This window comes from Panthera pardus, unplaced genomic scaffold (genome assembly GCF_024362965.1).
Source record: "Panthera pardus isolate Hobbes unplaced genomic scaffold, ASM2436296v1 HiC_scaffold_8, whole genome shotgun sequence".
NCBI classification, from domain to species: domain Eukaryota; kingdom Metazoa; phylum Chordata; class Mammalia; order Carnivora; family Felidae; genus Panthera; species Panthera pardus.
In genome coordinates, this window is record NW_026527013.1 from 113,467,606 (window position 1) to 113,481,601 (window position 13,996).

The 13,996-nt window shown below is 40.8% G+C and overlaps 1 protein-coding gene across 1 annotated transcript in view; it reads left to right on the plus strand.

Annotated features, from left to right (window-relative positions):
* Positions 1 to 10,078: 10,078 nt before the first annotated feature.
* DNAH11 (dynein axonemal heavy chain 11) overlaps positions 10,079 to 13,996 on the plus strand; it is a 358,971-nt gene continuing 355,053 nt past the window's right edge. The window contains exons 1-2 of the mRNA XM_053898599.1: positions 10,079 to 10,676; positions 12,180 to 12,323. Of these exons, the coding sequence (XP_053754574.1) occupies positions 10,314 to 10,676; positions 12,180 to 12,323 (507 nt within the window). The 5' untranslated portion in view covers positions 10,079 to 10,313. The remainder of the gene's footprint in view (positions 10,677 to 12,179; positions 12,324 to 13,996) is intronic.

A 13,996-nucleotide genomic window follows, 5' to 3' on the forward strand; every position in this document is an offset into this window, starting at 1 on the left:
TTTTAGATTCCACATATAAGTGATACTATACAATATTTATCTTTCTCTATCTGACTTTTTTCTCTTAACGTAATATCCTCGAGGTCCATTCATGTTGTCTTGAAAGATAGGATTTCCTTCTTTATATATGTGTGTTGTGCTTATGTGTATGTCTGTGTGTGTGTGTGTGTGTGTGTGTGTATCAACTGTTTTTATCCATTCATCCATAGATGGACATTTAGGTTGTTCCCATGTCTTGGCTACTGTGAATAATACTGCAATGTACATGGGAGTGCAGGTATCTCTTCCAGATAGTGAGACAGTGATTTCATTTCCTTCAGATATATACCCAGAAGTTGGATTTCAGGATCATATGGTAGTTCCGTTTTTATTTATTTAATTTATTTTTGAGAGAGAGAGAGAGGGGGGGGGGGAGGGGCAGAGAGGGAGGCACAGAATCCGAAGCAGTCTCCAGGCTCTGAGCCTTCAGCACAGAGCCTGACACGGGGCTGGAACCCATGTCCAGTGAGATCATGACTTAAGCCGAAGTCAGACCCTCAACCAACTGAGCCACTCAGGCGTCCCAAGTAGTTCTGTTTTCAATTTTCTGAGGAACTTCTGTTTTCCGTAGTGGCTGTACCAATTTACATTCCCACCAACAGTGCACAAGAATTCTCTTTCTTCCACATTCTCTCCAATACTTGTTATCTTTTTTAAAAATAGACTTTCTAACAGGTGTAAGGTGATATTGCATTTGTAGTAAAATATTAATGACTAATTTCCATACACCCTCAACTCTCCTGCCCCCATCTCCCTTCATCAAACTATCCTGGCAAAAACCAACCAATCATGGTAAAATCCAACCAAGTTAGCTTCAAAAACCATGCAGTTGAATATGGCTGAAAAGAAATACTGAAAATCATATCAATTAAACTCAAGTGGGCCCTTGGTGTTGCTCTGCAAACCTACTGTACTTCCATATTCGATTCACTTTTCCTGTCTCCCCAACCACTCTTGCACACCTTCACTGATCTTAAACCTTGAACATCTCCTCCCTCCTTGGCATTCTCATTTGATGACTTTGCTGCTACTTCATCAGAAAATAGGCAGTCAGAAGAGAGCCTCCATACGTTCCCATCCCTCCATGTATCAAGCTACCCATATCTTACTCTGCCTTTTCTTCTGCTTTTGTGGATGAAATCTCTGCATTCCTATTTAAGGCGAATCCCTATGTAACACTAGATTCCATCCTCTTCTTTCCTGCTCAAAGACAGCAATCCCTTCCCTTTTTCTCCATCATCAGCAACGTTTCCCTCTCTAGTAAACCATTCTCATAAAAAAAAGGGGGCAATGATATATTTAGAAAACAAGAAAACATCTAGAAAAAGAAAATTCTTCCCACACCAACTTCCTACTCCATTTCTCTGCTCCTCCTAAACAGAGTTTCCTGTACTCACTGTCTCCAAATTTTCTTATTCCATCCTCTTTTAAACTCATTCCAACCAAGTTTTTTGACTTCATCGCTCCTTTGACAAACCCCTTTTCAAGGTCATTAATGACCACTTTGTGTAAGTCCAACAACTGATTCTCAGTCTTCACCTCACTTGGCCTGTCGGAAGCATTTGGTATAGTTGGCTACTCCCTTTTTCTGGAAACTTTTTTTTTTTCTTTTTCCTGTCTTGACTTCTAGGACTCTGCTTTCTCCTTGTTTTTCCTCCTGCACCGTTAGATTCTCCTTCTCTGTCTCCTTTGCTGGTTCCTCCTTAGTCCCAGCGTTTGGTCCTCAGATAACCCCAGGTGATCTCTTCTAGTCTCGTAACTTTAAACATTGTCCCTATGCCGAAGACTCTCAAGTTTATTTCTCTAGCTTCACCTGTCCCCTTAACCTAGACTATATATCCAACGGACATTTCAATACCTCCAGCTGGACATTTACTAGACACCTGACATTTCACATGTCCAAACCCAGCGTCCTGGTTTCCTTCCTCAAATGTGTTTTACCTCCAGGTTCCTTTATCTTAGCACATCTCGAATAAATCTCTTGTCAGGAAAAAAAAAATCCTATTAATCCATAATTTTTTTCTTTTTGTATATCCCATATCCACACTTTCAACAAATCCTGTTGGCTTCATCTTCAAAACATATTAAAAATTTAGGGGTACCTGTGTGGCTCAGTTGTTTAAGCATCTGACTTCGGCTCAGGTCATCATCTCATTGTTCTGGGTTCAGGCCCTGAGTCAGACTCTGTGCTGACAGCTCAGAGCCTGGAGTCTGCTTCAGATTCTGTGTCTCCCTCTCTCTCTCTGCACCTCTCCCATTAGCATTCTATCTCTCTCTCAAAATAAATAAATAAATAAATGAACAAACATCAAAAAAATTTAAAAACACCTTTAAAATCTAACCACTTCTCATAACTTCTCACCACTTCCACTGCTAAATATCACCACCATTATCTCTCTTCCGGGTTATTGCTATAATCCTTGATTCTTCATTGCCTAGTCACAGCAAACAGAGAGAATCATCCTTTTAAAACCTTAGTGAAACCATGTCACTCTTTTCCTTAAAGAACCCTTATTGGCTCCCATCTGCACACACTAGAATATAGACTAAAATGCTTCAACAGAGGCCCAAAACACAGTAAAAAAAAAAAAAAAGTTATTTCTGTTTTTTATGTACAAGTTCAAAGCTTTGAGGACAGTACTGCTCTACTGCTCCAGCACTGCTCCAACAATTTGTCCTGAAAACCAGGTTTCCTCTATCTTGTTCTGCCACCTTCCTATAATGCAGGTGTGCAGACAATGAATTCTCTCGGTTTTTGTTGATCTGAGAACGTTTTTTTAAATTTTTTCTTCAATTAGAAAGATATTGTTGCTGGCTATAGTATTCTGGTTTAACCCTTTTTTCTCCCATAGATGTCACTCCACTATCTTATGGCTTGAAAGTAAATTTGTTGTACTTCTTTCCTTTATGCCACTTGGTTCCCCACACCGCGCCCCCCCCCCCCCCCCGCAATCTGGTTGCTTCTAAGATTTTTCTCTTTGTCTTCTGTTTAAAACATTTTGAGTAGGATATGCCTAGATGTGTATGTAGGGTTTTGTTTATTTCGCTTCGTTTTACTTTGTCTGGTATGTATCTTGCTTGCTGCCCTTTGAGTTTTTTAGAACTATGCTTAGCATTGTTCATTAATGTTGAAAAATTAAGGCTCAGCCACTTTTTTAAGAAATATTTATTTGGCCTCATTCTCTCTCTCTTTCTGAGATTCCAACTACATGTTTGAGACTGTTTGATAATGTCCCACAGCATTTGGATGTCCTGTCATCCTTTTTATACTCCTTTTTTGCTTTGTGTTTCATTTTGGGTAATTTCTATTGACCTATCTTCAAGTTCACTGATTCTTTGCTCAGATGTGTCGAGTCTACTGATGAATTTATCATAAGCATTCTTCAGCTCTGTTACGGTGTGGGTAATTGACCTGGCTTGAGGTTTAATGTTGCTCTGATTATGCTTAGGACACCCCAAGCTTCAAATTCCTGTAATGTTAGTTTGTGTTTAGGGTGGGGCTGATTTGCCAGAAAGTATTTTTCCATGTCTGCCTCACCATTCAATCTTTCTGCCATACTCTATTCAATGCAAGTGTCACTAAATGCAGTCTTAGCTTCAAGGAGAGGGGAATTAGGCTACATCTTTTGGATAGAAGGAGTGTTGAATAATCAATTAATTAATTAATTAATTGTGGGGGTCAAGGGGGGGTATTTATTTGTATATAAAAATGGAAATGTAATTGACAGATGACGTTGTGTGAGTTTTGGATGTATAGTGTGTTGATTTGGTACCTTTATATATGATGATATGATTTTCTTTGGAGGATGAGGGATACTGGTGGAAACTAGCACAGAAGGGACAGGAGAGATGGGGTGAAATGGGGTCTTGCTTCCCTTCCCCAGGCCTGAGCTGCAAGGATGTTATCTCAGGGCTCTCACCAAACTGTTTTAGTGAGAATTCTGCTGTGTCCATGGAAAGAAGCCTGTGAGTGGCTACAGATCCTCCTCACATCTGTGGCCCCAACAGTCTCTGTATTCTAGAGGTATCACCTCTAGGTAATCAAGTACTCATGCCCCATCTCTTCAGTGTAGTTCATCGCCCTGCAATCTTAGGTCTCTGATGAGTTCAAGCAACGTTGTGATTTTTGCAGATTTCTCTACATATTTTGTCACTGTTGTCATAAGGGTGGGAGGGAAGTTCTTCTTAAATTTCTATATCATAAGCAGAAGCCGGAAGCATATTCCATCACATATTCGTGGACTGCCACATACTTGAAACATTTCAAGCTGTTGTAGTTTTTATTTTCACCGGAGCTCAAATTTAAGGTAGTGGAAGCCTCTTCAAGTTGGCTTCTGAAAAATTCTGTCACGCTTTCATAAGTATTTGATAGCTTCCTTGCTTTCTGCTGTTACAGCATGTTCCAAAACCAACTTGTGCTTTTTCTGTCCCGCAGCTAGAAACAGCCGTTTCTCAAAGTTTCCTTGTTTCTATGAGTAGAAAATGGTATTTAGAGACCAACGTCTAAGCATCAGGGATGCTCATGGCAAAGGGTTACTTCTTGTTTCAGACTCTTCAGTGAGCAAAACTAGGTGACGGATAGTTTATAAAAAACAGGAGATCATGACTATATGTTAAAACTTTAATTTTAAAATCAAGTCTAAAGGGTTTTTACTTAACCTCATCTGTCTTCTGTCAATTATTCTTTCTCACTCTGCCCAAATTCCTGGTTTCCAAGGACACCAGCATAATCATTCATTTGCTTTTGTAGTGGGTGCTGCCCAGATCTTTCCCCTCAGGAACAAGGAACTCATTCATTCATCTGCTGGAAATATTGCCTGTTGAAGCCTCATGCTAAGTCTTTCCCCAGAAATTGGGGAAGGTTATACCACTTCTCCTGGTGAAATATGGGGCTACAAAGTTGTGGTTCTCTTGCCTCAATTTGGGACATCCGTAAAGGGCTATCACGGTTTAAGAGCTCCTCATGGGATCAACCAAATCTCTTGCAACTTCCTGACGATTCAACTTCTTCTTCTGCCCAGTCTGGCTCTTCTATTCCCTTACAAGTATTTTTTTTTTTTTGTTATTTAAAGCACACTCCATAATAAATGATCTGCATGCAAATCCCCCAAAGAGCCTTAGAGTCTATTTATCTAAGAATCTAATCCATGATAGCTTTATTCTCATAATGCATAGTCATTTTTATAATAATATTACCCACGCAATTACTGGAAACATACTTACTGAAAACAATTTAAAATTATTTTTTTTACATCATTTTTATTTTATTTTGTGTGTTTCTTTTTGTTCTTAGGTTTTATCTTTTTAGGGATACACCATCTAATTACTGTTTTAAAATCACTTAAAATAGTTCCTCTCTCTATGGCTATGCCAATTAACTCAATATACAGATAAATTCATTTGGTTCATTTTGTTTTTTATTTTTAGAGGTTTTTTAAGTTTAAACTCATTTTTTAATTATGTAAAATATTTACACGATTCCTATCAACTATGGAAAATGATGTATATTTTCAGAAGTCTAGCTTCTGTCCCTGTTTTCTCTACCCTTTCTCATGTGTAAATAATTTTAAACATTTTTGGCTTATTCTTCCATTATGGTAATTATATTTTCCCATAAATATGGGGTGCCTGGGTGGCTCAGTCGGTTAAGTGTCCGACTTCAGCTCAGGTCATGATCTCACGGTTCGTGAGTTTGAGTCCTGCATTGGGGCTTTCTGTTCTCAGCATAAAGCCTGCTTTGGATGCTCTGTCTCCCTCTCTCTCTGCTCCTCCCCTGCTCATGCTCTCTGTCTCTCTCAAAAAATAAACAAATACTGTGTGTGTGGAGGGGGGTGGTGCAAGGGTACAGGTGCAAGGGTATCTCTGTTTTTACAGATGAATGGCAGCAAAATATATAGATTTTTCTCTCCCTTTCATTTTGCACTTGAAAATGTATTTTGGGAATCATTCCACTAACGCATATAGAGGTATCCTCATTCCTTTTTGTAGCTGCATATTACTCCATTGCTTGGATGCTCTGTAGTTTATTGAACCAGTCTTCTACTCCTGGGCATATAAGTTGCTTCTAGCTTTTCTTCTTATAAATAGTGTTGTGATAACCAGCTTTGTGTATAGATTCCTAGAAGAGAGATTGCTGCGTCAAAGGGCAAATGCACATGTAATTTTTCTAGAAATTAACTAACTCTCTGGGATCGTATCAGTTTGAATGCCCAGCAGTGATGTGAATGCCTGTTTCCCTAGTTATACCAAGAATATGTCAATCTTAAAGCTAGCAAGTAAGAAAATAGTATTGTACTATAGTTTGAATTTATATTTTTCTTTTGTGAGGGAGGTTGACCATCTTTTCATATGCTTAATGATTATTTGCGTGATTGAACATGACTCAGCATACCATGTCCGTATATTAGCGAGCAAGCTGGGAAGACAGAAGAAATGGAGGGTTGGCAGATTCTTTTTAAGAACATGACACAAAAGTCGTACCTCATTACTTTCACTTTCCATTAGTTACAAGAGTAACTAGGAAATGAAATTTCCAGTTGGGTGACCATGAGTTCCATTAAAACTTGGAATGGGGTAAGTGTCCTATTACCTGAAGGAATAAAGGGTGAGTGCACACTGGGGACAGTTAGCGGTTTCTACCACACCATCTCGGTTTAAGAATAACCCAGCCATTACCGTAGCCCTACAAGATTTGGTCGCATGTTTCTTCTTTCTCCCCTTCTCCTACTATTTTCCTTCTTACTGGCCCTGCTGTTTGTCCAAACACCAAGCATCATCTCTATGGATCTATGTGCTCTTTGCTCTGCATGGAATAGTCTTCTCCCAGAATCCGTGGCTCACTTCCTCACTTAGATTTCTGCTCAAAACTGAGGCTTTCTTGAACACTGATACTAATTAGCATTGTCCTCCCCCACTTTTTACCCTCCTTTGCTTTTCTTCTTAGAACCTATCATTATGTGACATAGTAAACATACTACACCTTTGCTTGTTTAGTTTCTGTTTTTTACTCCCTAATTAATGATAAACTCCTTGTAATGCTTAAGTGTACAAGGCACCGACCCAAGTGTTCATACTTTCCATGTATGTAAACTGAGTTAATTTAATTCTCACAACAACCCTCTGATTGACTATTGCCATGCTATTATTGCTGAATCCCAAACCTACCACAATATGTGGCTTAAAACAATAATCATTTATTATTATTCCTGTATCTGTAGGTTGATTGAGAGCAGATTGATCTAGACCAGGCTTAGCTGGACTTACCTCTGAGCTCAAGTTGGGTCCAGGTTGGTTCCTTGCATCAGAGAGCTAGCTGGGGATGTGCTGATCATGACAATGGCAGGGGCACGAGAGGGCAAGCCCCACCATGCAAACACATTTCAAGCCTTTGTGTCATGCCTGCTAACATCCCATTGACCAAAGCAAGTCATATGGCCAAATACAACTTCAAAGGAACAGAAAGATGAGGGAGAGGGAATATTTACTGAAAAATCATCAAATCTGTCATTTTATTATTCTTATTGTAGATGAGGAAACTGAGAAGGTAAGTAGCTGGTCAGAGTCCCATACTCAGTAGTGGTAGGAGTGGAAAGTGCACCCAGTTGGTATAGCTCTCATGTAGCCAATATACATCTGGTTTATACCAGTAATATGAGAGCAAGAACTCAGTCTGTTGTATCCTCAGCCCCTGGAACAGTGCTTGGCACTTACTTGGCATTCAATAAATATTTGCAGGGCAGATAAATGAACTCAGCACAGTACATAGCCCTTGATTGGTTGGCACTTGATATATGTTAGCTATTAATAAGAAAATTTATTCAAAACTTGGGAATTACCTAAGGTAAAGGAAAGGCAGCATGTCTTTTCAGTGTCACACTGGAACATCATTTAACTGGTCCACCAAAAGATTACTTAATTATCTACAAGGAATGTCCCTCCTTTGAATCATTATTTGCTACTGGTTACAGAGCTAAACTCTATAAAGTTCTATTTTTATTTATAGATTTTTGTTCGAGATGTAAATTAATTTCTGAAATGGAATTATTAAAAAAAAAAAAAACTCAAACAAAAGTTAACATTATAGTGTCCTGGAGGACATTAGGAAGTATTGTATCTACCCTAGTAATTTTATTCCAACAGTCTTTCACCACTGACTAGAAATCTTTTTCTCTAATTCCCTGTGGAACCAGTGTCACCATTTTGTTGGTTTCCTCAATAATGGGTTGAATAAATCTTTGACATGCCTTCATTCTGTATTTTGAGTTATAGATTTAACTTTTTGAAAATTGTACTTTAATACTAGCACTATCATCTAGGTTTTTTTTTTTTTTTCTTCAGAGTCTGAAAGTGGTTTTTCACTTTCAAGTTAAGTCATCTCTTACTTACGGCATGTTTGTTTCTCTTCTGAGGGGGGATGCAAAGCTGGAATACAGGGGTGATGGGAGAGACTAAAAAGTCCATTGTAGGGGTGCCTGGGTGGCTCAGTAGGTTGGGCGTCCGACTTCAGCTCAGGTCATGATCTCACAGTCCATGAGTTTGATCCCCGCGTCCGGCTCTGTGCTGACAGCTCAGAGCCTGGAGGCTGCTTCAGATTCTGTGTCTCCCTTTCTCTCTACCCCTCCCCTGCTCATGCTGTGTCTCTCTCTGTCTCAAAAATAAATAAAAACATTTTTTAAAAGTTTTTTTTTAAAGTCCATTGTAAGGTGTTTGCAGTGATTCCCAGACTGCTTTTGGAGGATCAAGGATTGCTGTGGCCCATACATAGCACCCTTAATGGCTTAAAGTCATTATAAAGGCTTTCCAGGAGCGTATGCTAATTCAGGAATCTGATTATGTTACTAGAAAAGCTTACAGATGGTTATCAGACTAAATTCCAAAAGGAGAAATAATTGAATCTCTAAATCTTGCTAGAAACACCTATTTATCAAAATGAGGGTTTTTTTGTCTGTTTGTTTTGAAAGAGCTAGCTCGTGAGGGGGGCAGCGGGGGAGGAGGCAGCAGAGGGAGAGAAGAGAGAGAATCTCAAGTAGGCTCCACGCTCAGAGCCCACTGGAGGCTTGATCCTACCACCTGGGATCATGACTTACTGGAAATCGAGAATCCCAAGGTCAACTGACTGAGCTACAAGAGCTCCCTCAATAATTAGTTATTATAATGGATTGAGGGCAACACTCCTCCATAGCTCCCATGAAAGGAATGGGGATTGAAGTTTTTGTTTTGAAATGAACAATTAAAGCGGACCCATTAAAAAAAGTTTAGCTCAAGGACTCCTCCCACAAAATTCTGGCTACTTCAGTAATGTAAGTTTCTTTAATAGACTCAACAGATGTCAATATGCCATATTGAATTTCCATTGCAATATCATGGGGACTGGTTTTAATCTGGAACTTTTCTCCCATGATCTTTTATTTACTTTTGGATTGCACGATAATTCTGGTGCTGCTTTGCAGTGCACAAAGAGCGCTATCCATTCTCTTATTGGGCGTATTAACATTCTATTAAGTAGCAGGTGAGGATCAGAATCAGGGCTTCGAATACCTAGATCTTTATTTCCACAACCAGAGAAGTCGCACTGCCGGGTTAGCTCTTTTCTGGTACTACTCAGACAACCTGCAGTAAGGTGAATAAAAGCCCTCAGCGCTAGGTCTGAATGCCGGTTCCACTTTCTCCTTGTCGCGCAGCCACTTTGTGACTTGGTTCCCTTGCTCATAAGACAAACTGAGCAGTCGAAGCCCTGACTTTCTAGGGATTATATGAAATAAGGCTAAGGATTTAGCGCGGAGCTCGGCACAAGACAGCACTGCATAAACTATAGTAATCAGTGATGGGCTGTTACTCTCGCTCCCTGGGAACCCCACGGAACGTCCAGTAGGACAAGGTGTCGTTGGGCAGAAGAAGCCACCCACTCAGCGGCTGAGACACGAGGAGAACACGCCCTCCAGAGCCGCCCCCAATGGGAGGAGCCCTGAGCCGGAAGGCCTCAGCCGGGCGCTGACCCCGCCCACAGCTGACTGGGGCGGGGACGCCGTCTCCCGGGAAACTGGACGCGCAGCTCCGCTTGGGTCGGAGCCTCAGCCGGTGGGACTAGCAGTGCGTGCCACGCCCGCAGCCAAGTAGCAGCAGGTGTGGGCCAGCGGCCACGCTGCTTGCAGTCGCCGGAGGGGGTGGGCGTCTGCCGCAGCGCGTGTGGGGAGAAGTGTCCTCGCCCACCCCAGGCTGGGCAGGGACGCGAGCGTGTGGAGCCGACCGACCCAGCATTCTCTTGGACGTGCGTGATGGCAGCCCGGGAAGTGTTCGGGTTTCCAGAAGAAGCAGCCCTTCGCCTAACTCCGGGCGCTAGCCTGGAGGAGGTCGGCATGAAGGAGCTGGAGGAGGAAGGGGTGGAGGAGGAGGAAGAAGAGGAAGAGGAGGAAGAGGCGGCGGCGGCCAGGAGAGCTCGGAGTTTCGCCCGAGACGCGCGGGTGCGCTTTCTCGGCGGCCGCCTGGAGCTGATGCTAGGGCTCTCAGCGGAGAAATGGAGCCAGCATTTGGAGAGCGAGGAAAACCGGCAGGTCCTGGGAGAGTTCCTGGAGAACCCCAGTCCCGCCTGCCTTGTCTTCAGCGTCGCCGCCGCGGGACCACTCGCAGTCGCCCGGGAGGTAAGGGGCGACAGTCTAAGGGACCCTGTCAGGCTGCCAGTACGGGGACAGGCCAGTCGCGTCCTTGGGTTCCCTTGGGGGCATGCACTTAGGCGCTTTAAGAAACTTTCTTTGGGAGCCCTTGCCTTGGAGTTTGCAAAATCACCCACGTGCGCCCACTCTCCAGTTAAGCAACTGTGGATTAGTTTTCTAGAAGGTTAGTTTGCCCAACCCAGATAAAGCAGGAAAAGCTACGCTACACTTTTTCAACTGCCTAGGCTTTGGGAGCAAGGTGGGTTCTCTGTGCCAGATAACTTCTGTTTTCAATCGCTCTTGGGCCAATCTTGGGTCCTGTCTTTAAAAAATGTTTTAGCAGAGCCTGAATAATTTTTCATATGCTAAGTCTGTCTGTCACATTTAATCCTAGGAAAAATACTTAGTCTTTAAAAAAGGAGTGCTCTGTCACTCCGCGCACACATGGTGTTTACCAGCCCTGGAGGGAGAAGGGGGGCAGTCCTTTCTTTCCTTCCATCTTTCTCCCTTCCTTCCTTTTTTTTTTTTTTTTAGACTTTGTAGTTGGAGGTTAAGGTATCACTTATAAATACAGCATTTGTATTCAGCATTTATTTTTATTTTTATTTTTATTTTTTATTTATTTCAGAGAGAGCATGAGCAGGGTAGGGTCAGAGGGAGCGGGACGGAATCTTAAGCAGGTTCCACACTCAGCATGGAGCAGATGCGCGGTTGGATCTGCCACCCTGGGTTCATGACCTGAGCCAAAATCAAGTCTTTAGTGTTTACAGTGCCTCAGTGTAATGTGTTGTATGTGTGAAGTGTTTATCATCGCTGTGTGTCACTTTAATAGTTGGGAAATAGGATCCCAGAGAAAGAGTAACAGGAATTTGCCTTAGGGTTTTGAGATCTGAATTTTTTTGTTTTGCTCTTTTCCCAATTATAACTAATTAAAAATTTTGTCAAACAAGGAGATAGGATACTTAAGTCTAGGATTACTTAAGTTAAATAATCATCATATCTGAAGAAATAGCTCAGTACTTGTGGAAATGTTAAAATATCTTCATTCAACATTTTATTTTGAGGATAGATTTACAAAGTAACCTCTTGTGCCTGAACTTCCTTTCACTTTGGTTTATTTCCAAACAACAAAAAAAAAGGTTATAAAAAGGAATGACCTTTCCTAAGATAGAAAAATGCTAAATTCTCCTTATATTTGTTTTTAATAAGGAGATGTTAGGGTATATAATGATCTTGGGTAATTGACAAGCCCCCTTAAAGGTGATATTTACATACCAATAATGCTGTGGAATTAGCATTCTAAAAGAACAAAACTATACAGTTTGCAGAAGGTAGGGCAAAGAGCAGTGGAACTACCTTATTTATAAAGGTAGGCAAGATGCCAGGTTTTATTCCTTTTTTAGCAATCTAGCTACAAGTTAGAGCAAATCCTATGTGTTAATATGGAAACTACACTGTGAACTTGGACTAATCATCTTGCTCTTGTTTCAGATCCCAAGAGATGGAAAACATAAACTTGTTTATATTGCCAAGAAGATTACTGAAAACATTGGAGTAAATGACTTTTCTCAAACGGTTTTATTTGGAGAGTTAACCGCCTCATCTTTCGGACATGTAACTACTTTCCTAGATGAGGTACTAGTCTGTCCTTAATATTTGAATCTTTAATTTATCTCTATGGCACTTGGAATTATTCAGAAAAACTCTGGTTAAAAAAAAGAATGTAGAAGCCAATAATCTCTTTAGGTGGATGCAATGTGGTTAACTGTTTCTGAATGAGAGGATACTGATAATATTCAACAGATGGTAATCTGTAGGATTATCCTTTTTCTCTTTGTTTATAAATATGGGAAGTAAAAAGAAGCTTGAATAGGCTCTTGTAATTAGCTATAGGTTTTAAATTTCACGTTGAATAGAGACAAACTTAGACTTTGGAAGCGTGTATCATAAGTTTTTCAGATTTCTGTTAGTTTCTGTGACCCTCAGGTCAGATAATGTGGAAAGATAATAGAAACGAATTTCTGAAGTGGTTGCTTTAAAATTCTTCTTTCTGTCCCCTTAAATCAGAGAAATGCTGTCTAAACCCAGGTTATTGATACTTGTAATAAAAGTACCTTGGTGGGATTTTTTTTAAAGTGTTTTTTTTTTTTTTTTTTTAAATGGGATTTAATGTGGGATCCTGGGGATTTTATTAAAGTCAGGCTGCTCCAGTAGGTCTGGGGTGGGGCCAATCTTCTACAGTATCTGATCTCATACGATTCTGTTTGTTGATGGTATGTCTTTGAGGAAAGACGTACCAAATGACCAGGTTCTGTAGGATTAGAGCAGAGATTCTCAAACTTTGCTGAACATTAGAATCACCTGGGGAACTATCTAACCTGCCTTTTTCTGGTCAACCTTAATACCAATTAAATCAGAATGGGGTGGGAGCCAGGTGGTTACAATGGTTAAAATCCCAATTTTAATGTGCCCCAAACTTTGAGAGCCCCTGGGTTAGATAGAAGTAAATCAGATCTCTGTAATCAGTGCATTTCTGCCAAGGCCAGTGCTTAAGGTAGGAATAATTCCCAGAATATTTATTACTAACGATTTCCCAGTCTCTCTGTTGCATGCCACTTCTACTTCCTGAGTCTCTCTCGCTGTCTTTGGACTAGCCAAAGTCTCTCTCTAACTCCCAACTTCACCACCTTACCTCTGTTTCCCTCTCCTCCTGTTGAAATTACTCGGTTTTAGATGATTTCAGGGACACACCGATAGAGTTTTCTATCTTTACCTGGGACACTTTTGGTCTGTAGCAGAAGCTCAAGAAATTTTTACCGAACTGAACCTGATGAACGCATTTCACATGAAATGGGAATGACTCTTGGTCATTTGAAACTAGACTGCCATCAGCTGGGGCTTGGAAGGGCAAGGATGTACTCTGTTTGAATTCTTACATTACTGTCTGTCTGGCAACAGACAGAAGATACACAACTCTTGCAAGTTCCTCTGATCTTGGTGTGGATTTATCTCCATACCAGGGTCTGCATTCCACTCTGAGAAAGATGAAATGAAAGAGAGTAAGCTGTCTACAAGTACATTTATTGTACGTATAAGCCATCCAGAAGCTCAGAGTTTAAGTGGTTTAGAAGATTCATGTAATTATGCTTGAAGATCTGAGTATTGGGAACAAAAAAAATGAGATCACACTTAGGAAGTCACTTGGGTTTACTTTTGGACAAGACTTACATTCGGTATGAAGAAGGCCCTAAGGACTGGCTATAGATGATTGGGTTGAAAACATTTTTATAAGGATTGTCTTTGCTTCG